Consider the following 19342-nt stretch of genomic DNA (forward strand, 5'->3'; position numbering starts at 1 on the left):
GAACCGGGGCCATGGTTTCATTTTTATTACATTTCATGCAAATATTATAAAAAAGGCACATTTTTTCCTTCTGTTAGCACAATTTGAACGAACATTTTACTATTACAGAGACTTATTTAGTAAAATCTCAACGTTAAACTGAATCTTTCATTACTAATTTTGGAGATTCTGGATATATCCTACTTAAACGTTCATAACTGGTTAGCAAAATTGTTTATACATGTACTCCCTTGTATACTCTTGGTTAATTTTAAATTGTTTTTCATCTATAACACTTTATTTCTAATGAAGCATCGAAATGATTATTAACTATCTGCTTTTTGCAAAGAATTTCGTAGACACATGTGTTCAATACAGAAAAATTTTCTAACTTATCAGTATTATTACCAAAATAGAATGCAAAATTTCCCTAAAAATGTATACATTTATTTCTTTAAAACCACGTACAGAATACCCACATTCAATAATTTAATGAGTATTTTCCTATATCAGAACGAAAATTTTTAAATAATGTCATGTTCCATAAAATTTATGAATTTGTGATGTCGTTGGCTTTTTGCAAACGCTTTGAGAGAGTGTGCTCTCGATACTCTTTTAAACACTTGGAAACTGTTTTATCTTTGTTATTGGAAACTATTTTATCTTTGTTTTTGATATATGCCAATGGATTCTCGATACTTTTTCTCTTGGTTTATCTTCAGCTTATGAGTTATTTAAATACTTAAAAATATATTTTTAGATCATTTATGTTGACACTTGTGATAGATATCCTGGATGTGTTTTTAGAAAACGTATTTATTTTATTCACATGAATGAAACTAATGTTTTCTTAAAATTTTATTATTCAGAGTATTAGTCAATTATGACAGAATGCCGGATTTGTTCCCAGTATTCAACAGTCATATGAACTTCAGTATTCTAAATCTCTCACGTAACTTTACTTTTTCCTATCAATAATAAGAAGACGAATGGAATAAATGCAGGTTATGCACACATAAGGTAAAATTCTGGAAATAAAAGAAAGTCTTCAGATCTAGGCAATTCAGTAGAATGTGCAAATATTCATCCTATTCGAAGCTTATTTTTGAAATTACACAGCATAAAAATGTCAATTTACTGAAAAGAGATGTAATGAAGATCAAGTACTCTGCAAAATCTGGACGGTAATTATACAAAACTAGTTATACGGAAGATTTCCCATAAAAGGGTTCGAGCGAAGAAAACACGCCAGCAGTCTCCTGAAACTCTAAGTGGGCCTTTGATCTTCGCTGTTACGTAGAATCTACAATTCTACTTAACTTTTGTAAGACCAAAGATCAGGTGCTCACTTAAAGTTTTAGGAGACTGCTGGCGTGTTTCCTTTGCTCGAACCACTTTACTTTTTTAAGACGAAACATCACCACTGTTATTTCGTCTGTGGTAAAACCCATGTTAATTTTAAAATGTAAGGGGGAAAAAGTTAAAGTTTAAAAAGTCGAAAAAAATTCATAAATTCTAGATTTTTTTTAGGTCGAAACATTTTCACTTTAATTTTTTTAAGAGGAAAAATCTTCACTTTTATTTTGTCTATGGGAAAACCCATGTTAAATTCGAAATGTGAGGGGAAAAAGTTTGATTTTAAAAAGTCGAAAAAAATTCATTTAGATTTTTTTAGGTCCGAAAATATTCACTTTAACTTTTTTAGGGAGAAAAATCTCCACTTTGATTTTGAAAAGTTGAAAAAAATTCATTTAGATTTTTAGGTGGAAAAAGTTTCACTTTAATTTTTTTAGGAAGAAAAAAATTTTTTATTGGTTACGGTATACTTCATTCTCGCTCTAACCTTTTTTTTTTTTTTTTTTCTTTTGAGTTGTAAAATTTCTTAACCTGAATCTTCAGAAAATGAAATCATTCTGATTTATCAAATTCCTTCTAAGTGTAGAATATAGTCTTCAAACAGAATATTTTAGTATAAATAAATGCATTATAGACTTCATTAGTTTTCAGGCCCTATTCCTGAAACTGGTTAAGGTTCTTACCCCTGACTTATCCCATTCGGGGACATTTTCAGAAAAAATATTCATTACTAGTTCATGTTTTCCATATTTAGACATTTTTTCCCCTTCTCATATGTTATATTTCACTATTGCTCTTTGGCTTGGTAGGAAGTTTCTTCATGGATATTGCATACCTCTTCTATACGTCTGCGATTGTTCTAATAAATTACATTACCAACTAGTGTAAATAATATCTCTAGATATATAGGTATTCTCTTGAATGTTTGCTTAATATGTAAATTTGTGAAGCATTTCTGTTTGAATACTTGCATTTGAATTTTTCTTTTTAAGATTAATTCACACTAAAATTTATTAAAGGTTCATTTAAGTTACTAATGTTTAACCATAATATGGAGTTCATATCAATATTATGTGTTTTGTATGGTATTTATGCAAAAATGTTTCTCATATCTGTGAAAAATTAAATATCGGATGTACTTAAAGAGCTTAAGTAACGTAATGTCAGTTTGAAATGCGTATCTTCAGTTAAATTGAATATATTGAAGTTACGTTGTATTATTATTTGGAAATTCATGTCAATATTCTCTGTTATGTAGAATTTTATTTGCTATGTATCATAACTTAAAAATCATCCTCAAAAAGCTGTAAGAGTTCAGTGTTTGTCAATTTGAAATGCATATCTTAAGTTAGAAGGAATATATTAAAAAGCTTTGAGACTTGTAAAAATAATGATCATACTCTTTGAAAAAAATTCCGAGCTGAGAAATTTTTATATTCTAAGTAGAGAAAAAGATGACAAAGTTTCGCTTCCGTGACTGAACATTAATTCCATGGCCAGACATCCTTTCGTTTTAGATGTTTTACACAAATATGGCTCTATAGTGAATTTAAAATATTACATTACAATTTGGATATTCTTCTCTGTAGTTAAAAATTCTGTAGCTTGTTAAAAAAATAAGGCTGTGTTAAGTTCAAATATAGCAGTGTTTTTGAAGGTCTGCGGTAAATGGTGGGATCACATTAAGAATCCGAGTGAAGTTTTCACGTGATAGAAATCAAAATTTAACGTATGTTCGGTGATTTAAATACAATGTGTACAAGAAAATCCAAGATATTTTTGTAAAATATTTCAAAGAGTCAATCTGTGTTAGTAATATATCTGAAACCTCCTGCTCAATAAAAAGGAGTGTTCTGAATATATTCATGTAAATGTCTGTAGTGTAAAATAATAAGAAATGAAATGCTGTTGGTACGTATTAAACTTGGGTAAACAATAATAAGAAATTTCATATTGTTTCATATGTATTTGAACTAAACTTGCTAGAGATGTCCATATATTAGTTCAAGCAGATTTTATGTTGTGAAAATTTACTATTTCTGAATTAGAAGGTTTAATTCACCACAGATATCAGTCAGTAGACCTTTAAAAAATCCGTATAAGTCTGTATTTATTTTTAGGAAAAAAAAATAGAATCAGAAATATTAAGAGGGATGTGTTTTAAAAACATGATAAAGGTTAAATGTAAGGCAAAATGTCTAAGTAGAAAATAAAAAGTTAACATTTTTTGACACATTTCGTGAATCCTTTGAACAGGTATGAGATGTGTAAAAGAGAATTCGCGACATTTTAGTATAGTGTTTCAAAACGTTAGTATAATACGTTGGGGAGAAAGTTTTGTATATCTTAAGTATTAGTAGCGTAAAAATAAGAAGAAATATAATATGCTAAGTAAGCTATATGGAAGGAACATCGTACCCTTTGGTTTAAATTTGCAGAAAATATTATCCATGAAAGCCTCTATAGGGAAATTATATGCGTGTTAGTCCCAGCTTAAACTTCATAGACAGAGAAAAATATATGTAACTTTACGCTTCGAGAAATGGAGGTGTAGCATCAATAAGTATTTAAAACAATAAGAAAAACCTTAAGAGTAAAATAAAAGAAAGAAAAAAAAAATGAGAGAAGAAAATTCATCAAACAATTAAAAAAATACTTTTATATAAAAGAAAAATTAAAAATTACTTCTTGAAGTAAAATATAGGAAAAAAGACAGATTTCGTAAAAAAGAAAGAAAAAATCGTATGAAAATAAGTACAGCTTTTGTAAAACAAATAAAGTGAAGAATGTAAAACACGGAAAGGAAAGATTAAACTGAAGAGGAAAAAAACCTTTTGTAAAATAAAAAGAGGAAAAAAAATTTAAATTGTGAAAACATATTACTTTTATAAAATCTATTACTTTTGTAAGTTAAACGCAGGGGGAAAAAGGATGTAAAACTTAAAAATGGGGGGGAAAAAAGAAAATCTTCTGTTTGTATATAAAAAATATGGTGTGAAAATTTTATTTAACGGCGAGAAGAAAAGAAAAATACGTAAATTATGTTTGTAAGATAAAGAAATGAGAAATTTAAAATATCTTAACCTAAAATAGAAACAAAATAAATTTAAAGTTATGAATTCATTCATTATCGAGGATGTACAAAGGTCTGAGCAAGTTGGAACAGAATTCTCTATGTGCAATCCATCAGCCTCATGCTGGTTTCCACTGCACAAAGATGAACAAAGAGGATAGATGCGATCGGATAGATAAGATCAAATAATATGATTCACGAGATAAAAGCACAGCTTTGTGTTATCGTCCACGTTTCCCATGCCATAGATGGACAAATAATTGAAATTTACATATAAATAGATGAACTTTTTTCATTAAATATATTAATTATTAAGTCAAATAGTATTCTTATAATTCTAACATGTATCTGCATGCTTGCAATCAGGTTGCGGATTTAGTATGACATCAGAGAGGCGGAGAGTTTTACGTCAATCCATAAACATGTACATGAAACCGGATTACAACACAAACATACTTGCGACTGATATCTGTGGTGACGTCACGAACAGGATGCGACGCGTCCGTAATTGGTGACGTAGCAACCAGCTGGTGGCCCTCTGTAAATTCCCCCCCCCGTGCACCACACAGTCCCAGCGCCACAGCGCCACATAGCTCCAAACCGGTGTTTTATACCTACTAACACATTTAACAAAACAGAGGACCTACAATAAAACACATTTTCATGTTTGCACTGTCTAAGAATCACTGTTTATTTCTAACTGGTGAAGGTCTATTCCACAGTATGTCCAATCGCTGACTTTAAAATGATGAAAAACGTTTGGCTGTTTTTGATAGCATTTATTTCGAAAAGGATAAAGTTACTGATCAAAATTGCTCAAAATAAAAAAAATTGAAAATGCATGTACTCGTGTGATAAAATTTGATTAAATTTGAATAAAAAAGCATACTTACAATTCAATGCATTTATCTTCGCTTGTAGTCATTTCTAGCTCTTTAAATCTTTCAAATACATCCATAGAATCTCTGTGATTTTCATACATTCTTAAATCTATTGAAGTTACGTCTCCTAATCCATCGCAAATGTGAGAATTTGGTAAATTTTCCAAAAGTCTGAAAGGAATTTACACGGTGAAAGAATGAAGAACTTGTTTCACTTGAATGAATATCTATTACTTGTGTGTAAATTTTTTTTTCGATAAAATGCATAGTTTAAATACCTGGTCTCTGGCTCGTAAGGCAATGACCTTTTATCGATTCACAAAGAAAGCTATCCGACTTCTGGATGTTAAATACCTTGAAACTTTCATGAGTGTTCAAACATGTGAACAAAACAAGAGGCACAATACTAATTCAGAAGTCAAACAACAAAAATCAGCGTTATACCTACAAAAATTTTTCACAGGACTAGCGGTTTTGCAGCTGAAGATGATGGTTCGGTAAAACCATCGAAACTAGTCCTGTGAAAAATTTTTGTAGGTATAACGCTGATTTTTGTTGTTTGACTTCTGAATTAGTATTTATTCGGCGTGTTATTGTGTCTAAGAGGCACAATGTTTTATAGGCGAATGCATTTCGCAGTCGGAGGCAGCCCCCTTCCCCACAGCATAAGACATGTGTAGCATTTGCTCCCGAAACTTTGCACCCGTAAACTGGCAAAAGTAATGTATCTGTGAAATACAACGCCATTGTGTAATGGTCGTTTACATGCGTGTTATACGGTAATTGTTTGAGCATTGTGTTATAGAATACAGACATGTCCGACCGCTAACAAGTAGTGCCTTGGAGTAAAAAATATGCTGTACGAATAACCAAACGCCGTGTAATTCTCATATTGTGATTAAATATTAGTGAAGGATGTGAAGCAGAAGTACCGAAATGAAGATACGAAATTCAAAGCGAAATGAACGTGAATAGACAAAATGGTTGACACATTAAGCATATTCCGCACTAAACTCACTTTCATCGTTAGGCAATTAAGAATGCATTAATTTTGTATTACTTCGATGATGACTAAATGTGTAATAAACAAAGCATAATAATTACATTTCATGCAACACCCTGTTATCTTTTTCTGGAAATTTCCATTTTTCTGATTTTTTATTTTTCTGGTTTGAAAATATTTCTCTATAGTTCATCTAAAGCCCGTTGACGTAAATTATGTTAAGATGTGCAAACATCTTGTTTGGTAAACAAATAATTGATCTAGGAATTTCGATTTATTATTAGAAAATGTTATCATTAAGCTGCAAGATGTAATGCCGTATATTACTTATCTTTATTTGACTTATATAATGCTATTATAATCTCCGAACATTTTCCGAATATTTGGCGCATAACGAGTCCAAAATGAGTCATTCTAAATCTTCGACGTTATGAGGGTATAAGTCATAAATAAATACAAGAAGCTTAAGTTTATTAAGAAAGTGTTAATAGTAATCATATGCAGAGGGCCTAAAGAAAACCTGGTTCTCAATGGAAATGGCTTGGGAAGTTCAAGAATTACCAGTAAAGTAGATCTGGGCAATTTTTTTCAATCAATTTGATTCGGAATTTCGAGTGAGTTTAAGAATATTTGGAATTACGTATAGTTTTAAAATCTCCTAGCATATTTTTGAAAGGTAAGGAAGAAAATCACAACGCCAAAACAATACGTTTGGGGTGAAAAGAAGAACAATCAGAAAAGTTTATGACATAAAAATAGAAGTTACATAATAAAGATATTTCGATAATGTTCAAAATGGGTTTCTGTACTGGCACAGGAAATGAGGAGATGTTCGGTAAATTAATTTCTTACGCAGTGGCTCTAGCTTGTTTTCTCGATTTCTTTAAAACATTTTTCCAACTCATTCAAAAAACCAGCGTGTGTCAACGAGGTAATGCTAATTTTTCATGTGATAAACATTATGTATGTCTAATTAGTTTAATGCATCCAAGAGTAAATTACAAGGATATCTTTTTACACATTCTCTGAAACTCCACCTTCCCATACATACAGGCAATTTATTTAATTGAAGCAGAGTAAAGTACTCATTTTTTCTACCTTCTTATTGTTTTGACACCGTCTACTGACCGCCCTTTAAAATTGTTTGCTAACAAACGTTTTCTTTCTGTTTTTCTTTCCTTTGCAGCAAACCGCATTTCAACGAATTGTTTCATATACTCTGCTGTGCATTTTTGTAGTATTAAACTTTCTTCTTGGATGTTGTGTATTATATTTTTTCATTTACCCTTTGAAATGATTAGTTGGCTTGAATTATTATTCATATTTTAATTTTAAAAGAAGGCGAGGAACTAATTTTACATTAATTTTAAAAGAAGGAGTCGAACGCGGACATTCTTCTATAATCTGGTGACTTCTCAATCTTGAACTCCAAAGAAGATTCTTTGATGATGGGTTATTACTGGCAAAAGAATTAAAAGGCAGCATACTCTAATTCATCATGGCAGTAAAAAAAAACTAGAACTACATTGAGACTCAATATTTACAGAAAATTGGGCAAGTTATGAGGAAGAAAGGTGGTCTTTTTACTGGATAAAAATATGATAATATTTCCCTCTGGTATTGTTTCTTATTATTTAATTTTCAAATTTTCTGTTCTGACTACAATGAGTTATGAAAGCAGTATTTTCCATTACATTTTTAAACGACTTTTCTCGTATGAGTTAATAAAGCGTACATTGTTTTCGAACTCAGTTCTCATTACTTTAAAGTAGCAGGCGAAATATAATTGAAGATTAGTGTTGATATTAACAATTAATGCCAATAAAATTTACTAAGATTTATATCAAAACGCATACTGATTACAACATTTTTTGGATAAAATTATATTCTATTAATCCATTAGTAGCAGAAGTATTTTAAAGAATTCACCTGGTTGATATTTCATATGCATGCTTTCTGCATTCTTTGCAAGAATTATTTCTGTTTCCAACTTTTGTATGAGATTTTGTGCGCTGGGAAGAAAAATATCCTTGATATAGATCTTTATAGCCATGGGTACATGAATTTTCAGCGTATTTACTAAGATTTTGTGTTCTACTTGAGCAGTTGCAACACTGGCAATGTGTGGCAATTTTTTTACCATCATGAAATAAAGGCTCTTTCTGGTCGGCAATCTCTGCATTGGAAGCTTTACTGTTGCACTTGTTAATGATCTGCATTGAAAATATATTCAGTTATTTTTTTAATTTTCCATGTATTTACCGAAATCTTAATTTAAATTATTAAAAATTGTTATAACTATCTACGCAATTTTAGGTACTGCAATTCAAAAGCTTTATTACTTAGTAAAAATTTAAAGCTCAATTTGACTTAACTTAAACCAGATCTGCTTTTCTGAAATTTCCGGTTAAATTCCCCTCCTGTCAATGGCTTTTCAATGTCAGAACTTTCAATGTTAAATAAACAGTAGAAGACTTATTTGAATTTCATTTTTATGTTACGCAACTGAAACTATTAACAAAATTAAATTCGCCTTCATTTTTGGCTACACAGACCCAAAGATCCGAACATTTACAAATCAAACTTTAAAGGTTAACAAACTGTTTCTGCTATTTCAGGACTACTAACTTAATATTCAATCAGAGAGACAAGCTAACCAGCTAGTTGCAAAAGCGCTCAAGGCAAGCAGTAACAAAGACCTTTTCACACGGTTCGCTGAAGTTTCCTACCTCTTCTCCAAAATTTAGTTTGTCGTTTTTATTTCAGACTAACTTCCATTATGTATTATAATAGACCAGACGTACCAGCAGAAGTTCAGGCCTAGCATGTTAATTAGAGCCAACCTTACAGAATAAAGATTAATTTTACAGGTCTCTAAATTTTATGCAAATGCACTAAATAATTTTTAAAGCGTTAAAATTTTATATAATTATATTTGCTGTTATAAATTTCCTCTTGTTTATCTAAATATAAATAATAAAATAGGCTTAGCTGAGAGCTTTCCAGTTTGCATTTAATTTGTAGCTCATCATTCTACAAGCAACGGTTGAGAACAACAAAAGGAAAAGCAATTAATAAAATTTTCAGCCGTTTTAATTTTGACTATCAGGGCAATATTAAACATTCTTTCACAGTAAAAACTTGTCGAAAATGTGCAATCTTTCATATTCAGTTCCCCGATGGCAATGATTTAATTAATTGTTTGTATTGTCTCAGTTACTCGCGAAGAGACTACAACAGGTTAAATCCAATAAACTCAGCAATTTTAGCAAACTTGTTAAATTGGATTCTTCATAGCAGAAAACGACCCCCATAAAACGTTAATTTAACCACTGATTATAAATTGAGGTTACGTTACCTTAATTTATAGCGCTGTTATCATTTTAAACAACCAGTTATTTATAATTTCATGTTCACTATCACTTCTCCTTTCCGTTTCCTCACCAGAATTTTGGCTATTAAGACAAAGCGTACTTTTGCCTCTCGAGGCCACGTTACTAGCTCAGAGGTTTTACTAGCTCAGATAAGATTGTAATTCTTCGCCTTTGAATTATTTCTGCCTATGTTAATGAACTAGCCTATGTACTAAGATCCGCTTAGGCCAGTACCACTAGCTGAGCTCCAGCTGGTTGTTATTCATGGGCATTCATTATTATTATTATTCATGGGCATTATTCATGGTTATTATTCATTATATTAAAAATTAAATTGATTACGCCGCTTGATAAACTCTCTTTTTGTTGAAAGAAGGTCGAATGAATTTAAGTTGGTAGATATTTAGAAATTAGCGAAACTGAGGCAATGGCCGATTGAGATATTACCCGCGCGAAACAAAAATTCTGTTACAATAAAAAAGGCATGATATCTATTTTAAGGTGGGAGATAAGATTTTTAAAAATAAAGTATTCACTTTATTGTGCATCAGAAGGAAATGTAGGGAAATTTTGTAATGAATTCAAAGGACCCCTTTTAGTCAACGGAATCTAGAAACAGTTTGGTATTTAAAAGGAAAGAATGGTGAATCCTTAGCAGCAAATGTTAATCATATAAAAAAATATTATGAGCGGTCTCATATGCCGCTTAAAAGAGCAATATAACAGAAATAGCCTTGCTTAAACAGTGCAGGGCAATCGAAAATTTTGGTTCATTCAGCAGCGGTGTCTATTTCATTAGGCACGCATAAACAAAAAGTATTTCAGGAATGAGAAAAAAAGAGAAAATGGCCAGTTTGGATGACACATCAAAAAGGAAAGCTACTGAGGATGAAGAAGAAAGAAGAAGTCGCGGAGAAGAAGAAAGCTAAAGACACAAAACAAACTTCAGGATGTCTGAGATCGCAATCATCCGAGTACTAAACAACGGCAGGTTGAGGTCAAAGTCAACAATATCATCAGAATGTACGCATTGACGGGAAAATGATGATGAATTAAGGGGAAATCTATACTACAAATGAGCCCGCTGGATGAGGAACCACTATGAAAAAAAAATTAAAAGAACCAGCTATCAAAAAGCACAGATGGATGGCAGACTTCGTAGGGAAGAGAGAATATTCTGAAGGTCAAAGAAAATCGATGAAAAGAAAAAACTAACGATAGAGCCAACAAAGAGCAACTTAGTGGGAAAATATATGACCGAGTTCCACAACAAAAACACAAGATAAGTGAATATTTATTTCTTCAAGTAACCGTTTATTTTTCTGTTTATTTAAAGAGTTAAATAAAAAGGTTATTTTAACCTTCTCACAAATTTGTCATTGCTTCGTAATAAACAATAACTCGCTTTTCAGTCTAGTACACAGTGAACTGAATTACTATACAAGCCGTACCTTACAAATTGTGTGGATCTCCAAGTAGAAAGCGAACCTTTCATAACATTCCAGATAAAATTTGTAGTGTCTCAGCAATGTTTCAAATACCCAAAATTTACAATCGTCCAAGTTTCAGTTTTTTACCATTGAATTTAAAGAAGAACAATATGGACACCTTGTATTTGTGACTCCTTAGTAAATCACGTTTGTTTATATTTAATTGATTAAACTGAACAGTCATTTCTTGTGACATCATCTAACGCTTAAATTATGAATTAGAAACTATTAATATTTTTGTAATTTTCAGACTGAGAGAGCAGATATGGAATACCAAAATATGTGCATTTGTGATAAAATACTAACAAAATAAACTGTCCAATATACACTTCTGCTTAAAAAATAAGCAACAAAGGCAAAACACGGAATAAAATAAAAACTATTCAACGGATATGCGTAAAATTGATCTAAGAGATTGGTATGGCATTATTTGACTACATAGCAAACAATAAAGCATAGCCATACAAAAATGCATTTATTACGACCATCACATCACAAAAGACCAAATGGGTTAGGAGAATATGCAATGGAAACATCACGCTAATAACGAGTACGTTATCCTCTAACTGAAACGCAGAATGGCGAAGCAAGCTGACAATAGTGTCGTTGATCGCTTGTTGTGGTAGTAGCACCCATTCCTGTAGTAATACATGTCGGAGCTCGTAGAAGGTGCCTGGAAGCACACTGCAACCTTTTATCCGTCGTCCCAACATCTCCCACACGTGCTGTATGGGATTCAGGTCCGGTGATCTAGCAAGCACTGCAGATGTGGAATGGTTTCTGGAGAGTGAAACCATGAAAAAGTCCTTACCACTCGAGCTCTATGCGGGCTAGCGAAGTCGTCCATAAATATCGCTTCGGTACCTATTGCAGCGATAAAAGGAAGCACAAGTGGTAGTAGAATTTCCTCGCAATATTCGGATGGCTAACCACCAGGAATCCCGTAAAGATTGGTTAGGGCGTTCGTTGCTATCCCCAGCCCATACAAGACGCCTTTTTCCTTTGTAATGATCTCATTTGACGGCGTTTAGCGCCTGATAGCGTGTCCTGGCTATAGCCAGCATTGCCCTTCGGGAATCATTGTAGATGTTAAATAGAGCCTCGCTCGTAAAGAGTATGTAGCCCCACTGCTCTAATGCCTAACCGCGATGTCAACGGGTCCAATTCAGCTGCACTCTGACATGCAATAGGAACAAAGAAATACAAACCACAGGTCATTGGAATACAGGTTGGCGGGATATGGGCTGTCTTGCATAATGGAGAGATGCGACACTAGCTGTCATTCTGTTTGTTAGTTATCTACGAAACGATCGTCTGCCGTTGGGTTAATCCTCAAACATCCAGACTCACGTTTTCTAGAGAGGTTTTGATTCCTTTTGTAATGATTCCATAGCGTGTTCATGAAATTACGATGCACATTCAACTCTGTAGCAACAGCAGATTGCTTTGCACCGACATACAACAGCCTGACAGCTCTTCAACGATTTCATCATGCAAATTGTGTATTCGGCTCATGCTTTCCTCTTTGGCTATCTCGGATTACACGGAACTGTCGCTGCTTGTCAAGTGACGCATAGACCCGGCATGCCCTTTTTAAGGCGTTGTGGTGTTATTGCACGACGGCATTTTATACTAATTTTGGTTGCCTGTTTGCATTTAGCGATGCAACCTCTGCCTCATAAATAAACTGCATGTTTCAACTCCCCATTTTACATTCGTACTATTCTTTTAGCGTGTGTTGCTTATTGTTTAAGCAAGAGTATATTTTTTGCTTGAGACCGTCAGGCACATTTTCCAATTCTGTAGAATATTATATCCCATATTAACTTGATTTCTTACTATGCAAAAGAATACATCATTAAAATGTATACTTACCACAAACTGAGGACTAAGTTCATTTTTATTGGAAAGGTCAACATTCGAACTTTTTTCAGTCTTACTTGATAAACTTACTAAATCATCTTTATCTTTTCTGCTTAGAATACGACTATGTTCGTCTTTCGAGCAGCAAATAATATTCACGGGATTTATGATGATTTTTCGAGGCTTCTTTATGTTTAAATCGAATATACTCACGTACTTTTCAGAAGAGAGTAAATTTAATGATTTTGCCTTGTTTATTCTGCTCTTAACTTGGGCCTTAACAACATCGGCTTGCTTCAACTTGCCTGCTGATTCTGTTGATGTTCTTTTAAATTTTGCATCGCAGAGATCGTCTTCATTATTTTTCATTTTAAGTAATACTTTTTGAAGGTATTTTGATTTTTCAGTTGTCTCATTAGATTTATCAAGTTGAACAATATCATTGCGAATTTCAAAATGGGGCATTTTGCAGAAGCGCTCATTCACTTTCATTTCGTCATGAATATGAAAGAGTGGAATGGAATTTCTGAGTGTTGACTCTTCGGAGAAAGTTGGTGTCATATGCCCATTGATTTTAAAATCAAAACTTTGATCATCAGACGCCATTTTAATACCTATAAAATAGCAGTATTGTAAGCAAACGATAATCTGATAAACGCAAATATTGCTTTTTCTTTAAAACTTAAGAATTTATAAAGGCACTTTTAGAAACTGATAAACATAATGCAGTCATATGTAAGAAATTTGAGTATAAATTTAAATCGCTTAAAGTGTTCACGGGAAAAGTTATTGTTGTGAAGTTCGCAACATTTTATGTTGAACTGATATAATTCGCAACTGCACATGTCTTTAATACAATAGATTACAATATAAACATAATGTCTTTAATACAATATAAACTTAATATGTTGAAAAGTTGAAAAACTTTTCAACATATTAAGTTTATACTAATTAACCCATTATATTATTATTTCTACTTTTCAGCAGGTCTTACCAGGATGCAAATTAGATACGTATATATAAGAACTGAGTTCTTAAATATTAAAGAGAGAGTTTTTGCAGCAGCATTAACCGTTGTGATAATTACTCGACCACTGTTAATCACTATACATCAGCGTTAGCCTTTTGCTAGCAGAGTTGCTAGTGCACATTAGTTTAGGTTTAGCCAACGCTTGTTAGACATTTGTATTTGTGAATTCATGTTTAATTTACTTTAACTTTTATAATATTTGAACCCGGTAAGCTTCGGAAATAAATTCTGTAAGCACAAGCAGTGCATCTGTTCAGGTCTTAAATGAAAATTCTTGTTCAAACCTTCTTCTGAGCTGCTTTATTAAAATGGCTTATATATCGCCTATTATTATCATTAGGGACTAAGTTAATTAAGGGCTGGTACCCTACAAAAATGCTACAGATTCAGAAATTCTAATGTATGTACAATATAATATTTAAGAACTTTACATACTGACATAAAAATTATATGATACCTCAAAGGATATAGGAACGAAAAATGATTCAACTAACAGTAATTTTATATTTGTGCAGAACTTGAGCTTTGCTCACTTACAAAAGAAATTCTTATAAATAATCACAGGTATAATGTTTTCCTTTATAGAGTTCCTCACTTTTATTCTATTAAACTAAGTGTCCATGAACCTAGTGATCTGCTAAGCGAATAATGGCTAAAGTCCGAAAAGAGAAAAGTAAACTTCAAAATAAGTTTAACAGTCGTCTCCTTTCTCAGGACGTATAGCAAAGCCTCCACTTGGGCTTAAACTCAAAATGTAAGAAATAAGAACTAACTAATGAATAAATAAAGAGATTTAGCTGAAGCTAACACAATTCTAATCTAGTTGTCCTGTAATATTAAATTAGCCAGCGAACTATCAAAAGGCACGTAAAATACGGTTGAGCGTAGTAACGCTTAGAGAGACGTAGCCGAAAGGCAAACGCGCGCTACTCAGGAATCTCAATTCTCTCTGGCGAAGTCAGTTGAAGTTGACTTCAATACTGTTCTCCTTCTCATTTGCATTCAACGCGATTCCAAAAACTCAGGATTACAACTGGTAAGTAGTTGTAAGTTGGAGCTAGGTACGATAGGAAAGAAGCACAAACTCAAAATAATTGTCATAAAATTAAAATATACCTTACACCTTATAAAACCTCGCAAATATAATCCTGATAAATATCTACGAGCAACACCATACCAAGTACAACCAACGTACAGGGCATCTAAAAAGGTCGTTTACAAACTGTATGCGCTGGTCTGTCAGACCATGACGAACAAATTTTACGTAGAAAGTGTGTCCGAAACAGTGACCGCTAGAGGGCGATGTTCGCAGGCATAATGGAGATCGGAAAGCGGAATCACTTCAGGCAAGGACGTTGCAGAAGAGAATGCATAAGCTCAGAAACGATACCTTACATTTTTGGGAACTGGCCAATGTGCATTTCATTTATGGGGCCGTAAATGGAAATGGACAAGCCGCGAGACACGTATACCTATCGCAATTATGAAACAGACGCCTACCAGGTCATCCATTGTTTGGAGCAGAACTCCTACTCACAAACTAAAAAAAAATTTAGATTGCAAATTAAATAAATCCATCAAATACCTAGTTTTCATGATATACTACAGCGACAGAAATAAGATAAATCTTAATACGCATAAATATATTTGATTTAATTGTAATCTGAATTTTCATTGAATTCAATTCCATCTACATATAGGTTTTGAAATTCTTTCATTTTTTTAACGTTCTTCGTATCTTTTACAACAAGTTCTTTGTATCACTAATTTAACCAATTTTCATTCATGTTTCCATATATAACAGATTACCTGTTTATATATGGAATATAAGAAATCACCTGCTTATATTAGATCTATTTATTACCAGTTTTGCAAGTAGATGGTCTTTTACTGCTTCCGATTCAAGAGAGATATGGTTGGTTTACATGAGAGGAGATTCTTTGTACGCTAGTCAAGGAGTGAGGGAAAATAGTTAGATTGGTCATTTAGTTAGATAACATATTTAGAATTATTAAAGACCATGTTTTACATTATGTAGCAGATACTCATATTCAGGAATAGATTTGTAAGGAAGATCTAAGTCTTGATTTGAACGAAAAGATCTCCATTCGTCATCTAGAAGATTTATATTGTCTTTAGAAACAATGTGAGGGAACTGCTTTATTAAATGTAAAATTGAGCACAGCGATTTGGCATGATCATGGGCCGCTACTTGTTCGATAACACTGAGACTAGAAACAATTTCATAATCATTTAGAGGAAATGTCTTTTCCATTTGCATACTAATTTTAAAAAAATATTTTAAACGATTGTTTTTAAACCTGCTTTCATTGTCATTAAGTGATGCTGAATTTAATAAAGCTATACGGCGGCCTCTCAGATAAATTTTGTTCAAAGGTATATGATTTACGAGTATTGCTTGATTGATCGTATTTGCATTGCTTGAATCAATCTTAATTAATCTGTATGAAGTAATGTCTCCATCTTTTATGAGAAACCAACAGTAACATATACTTAGTGCTTTTGGTGATTATAATATTGCAACTCTTACAAAGTCCTCCACGAAGGCCTTTCTTTCGTTAGACAGATAGTCCTAGCGTTCTCTTCCATAATCAAATAAACTAAGCCAAGCCACTGAATAACCAACGTATTTGTGTAATTTGCAGATTTTATGCTTATCAATATCTATGATATTAAATAACCTATCAATACCTATGACATCTTGAACATCTTTACTACCACGATGAAAATAATAAGAGAAAATTTTTATGAATATTTCTAGATATGATGGTAGTACCTTCATTGTATAACTAGCATATAATGCAAAAGAATCGCAAACGTATCTCATGTTAAATGACGATGGCACATCTTTTTTTTTACCAGTGACTGCACCCGTTTTAGTACCAATCAGAGTGACACAATTATCAACTTCAAACCCAAAGAGATTATTGGTTGGAATGTTTTTTCCACGAAACGATCTTTTGCAGCTTGATAAAGCCCTTCTTAAATACTCTTTTTGACCTGGAACGATGTCAAGTAATATACCCACACCATCAAGTCTTTAAATATCAAATTATCTAACAACTTGTGATACAGATATATATTATAAGTGCCTTTATATTCTTCTGAAACTTGTTTCTCCATGTATTAGAAATGCATATTTTTTCAAGATAGGATATGCTATCTAATATACAATAAGACACTTTAGTCGGTTTATCTGAATTTTTTTTTTTACAATATTGCTATCATAAAATGCTTTTTGACCATGCTTGAATAAGGTGATCAAAATTACGCAAATGGAGTTTCATGCTTAGGAATGAGTACAGCAACTGTTAACTCTGCATTTGCTTTTTATTCTTTCTCCATAGGTTCAGAAAAATGTGTCTAAAGTTGAACTTGTTTAGCAATACTTGCACTTTTTTATGTTTAACTGTATTTATGTACGCTAAGTAAGTGGCCTTGTTTAATTTAATTTCACAAAAAATATATTAGTAAGACGCAACTTTTTCATTACTTTCTTCTTTCGATCAGTCTTTTAATTTCAGATCGTCTAACCATTCATATCTAAAATTTTGAGTATACCACCATGTACTCATTTTTATCTGAGCAGAACAAGTTTCAGACATTATGTGTGGCTATTTAGTAATTACCTTATTTAAAAATCTTGTATAAAATAAAAAAATAAAGCACTTATCCATAGCATAAAATACAAATAAGTACTACAATTTAAAATTCTTAAATCATTTTATGCTGCACAAGTATAAAAATTACTACAAAAAATGCAATAATTCCACGAACGATCACGAAGATTATACAGTAAAAATCTCCTTCCCCCTGCTCAGTAGAATGAGCATATAACATGTTAAGAACACGAAAGGAAAGTATGGGGTAGAACTCCGCAAAGATTATAAAATCATCTTATATTTGTAGGATTTTGAAGTAGTACACTTGAACAGTACACAGTAGTACATTTGAAATATTACAAGTTATAATTAGTATTGCTAGAACAGACAATTCAGAAACTTGTAAATTGTTATTAAATGCATTAAATTTTACTGTATTTACAAAAAATGAAAGTACATTTTGGACTAATATTAAAAATTGCCCACCTCAAAAAAAAAAAAAAAAAAACAGATAAGTAAATATTTTTTAGAAAAAAACAAATCTGTCAACCCAGATGGCCATCAAAAAAAGCCAAGATGTGGGTGGAAAAATCCAGGCATGGGATCCCTGGTTTGGACAACTGCACCGCAAATAAAGTGGCACTGGAACTATCCGAGTAATATAAGCCTGAACGTATTGCATGCATACCTGTCATAGGGGAAACTATGCCACGGGAAACTAAGAGGAACCCGAGAACAAGTACCAGAACAATCGAACATGGCTTGGGTGTACCTCGCTCCAGCGTCGTGTGCATATTGCACAAGGATGCGATACATCCCTACCACTGAACCGATACACCCTTCTCCTCCTGAAATGATTAGGCTCTCTCCAATATGTCTGCGAATATCGCCTTCAAGCGGCGGCTGGTTCGGATACAACTTCGCCCATCACGGTTTCGGATACAACTTCCTATGCAAAACTTATTCGTCACGGTCTGAATTTGTAAGCGACCTTTTTGAGACACTCTTTATTTCATTTCACCTTTTCAAGCATCTGAATCCAGTATTTGCTCATATCAATTCAGTGCATATCGTTTCAACTCCCGAACTTGAGCGATTGAAGTTAAAAGTGCGTCTGTAGATTAATAAAGATCACGATTACCTTCTCTGCTTTTTCTCGGGTATACCATTGTAAATTTACAGAAAATTATAGATTTTTAAGTAATATTATATGCATATGTGAGACACACTTCTTCTGTTATGTATACAAACTATACATAGGTACGTTTGTTCAGAAATAAGGCTAGCTATTTTTCAAATTAAAGATTATTAAAACTCTATGCATAAGTTACATCATCACTACATAGTATAAAACAAAGTCGCTTTCTCTGTCCCTATATCCCTACTAATGCTTAAATCTTTAAAACTACTCAACGGATTTTGATGCGGTTCCTTTTTTTTTTTTTTTTTTTTTTTTTAATAGATAGAGTGATTGAAGAGGAAGGTTTATATGTATAATAAGATCCATTAAATAGTGGAGAAATACTGTTATTTTTGAGGTTTTCAATGTGATGTCGTAAATAATTACATTTTTTCCGCCTACATTGCAAACGCAGGCTGAACCCTACGAGATTTATCAAAATAATGTGCTAAGTATTGTACACATTGAAAAGGTCTACAGATTTAAAAAT

The 19342-nt window shown here is 32.5% G+C and overlaps 1 protein-coding gene across 1 annotated transcript in view; it reads right to left on the reverse strand.

Annotated features, from left to right (window-relative positions):
• Positions 1 to 5297: 5297 nt before the first annotated feature.
• LOC118192403 (uncharacterized) overlaps positions 5298 to 19342 on the reverse strand; it is a 31740-nt gene continuing 17695 nt past the window's right edge. The window contains exons 4-6 of the mRNA XM_085810210.1: positions 13032 to 13633; positions 8222 to 8505; positions 5298 to 5460 (exon numbers count right to left, since the gene is read on the reverse strand). Coding sequence (XP_085666336.1) covers positions 5298 to 5460; positions 8222 to 8505; positions 13032 to 13633 — 1049 coding nt within the window. The remainder of the gene's footprint in view (positions 5461 to 8221; positions 8506 to 13031; positions 13634 to 19342) is intronic.

This window comes from Stegodyphus dumicola, chromosome 2 (assembly GCF_044657685.1).
Source record: "Stegodyphus dumicola isolate Sdum_Otavi_A_Nest chromosome 2, ASM4465768v1".
Lineage (NCBI taxonomy): Eukaryota > Metazoa > Arthropoda > Arachnida > Araneae > Eresidae > Stegodyphus > Stegodyphus dumicola.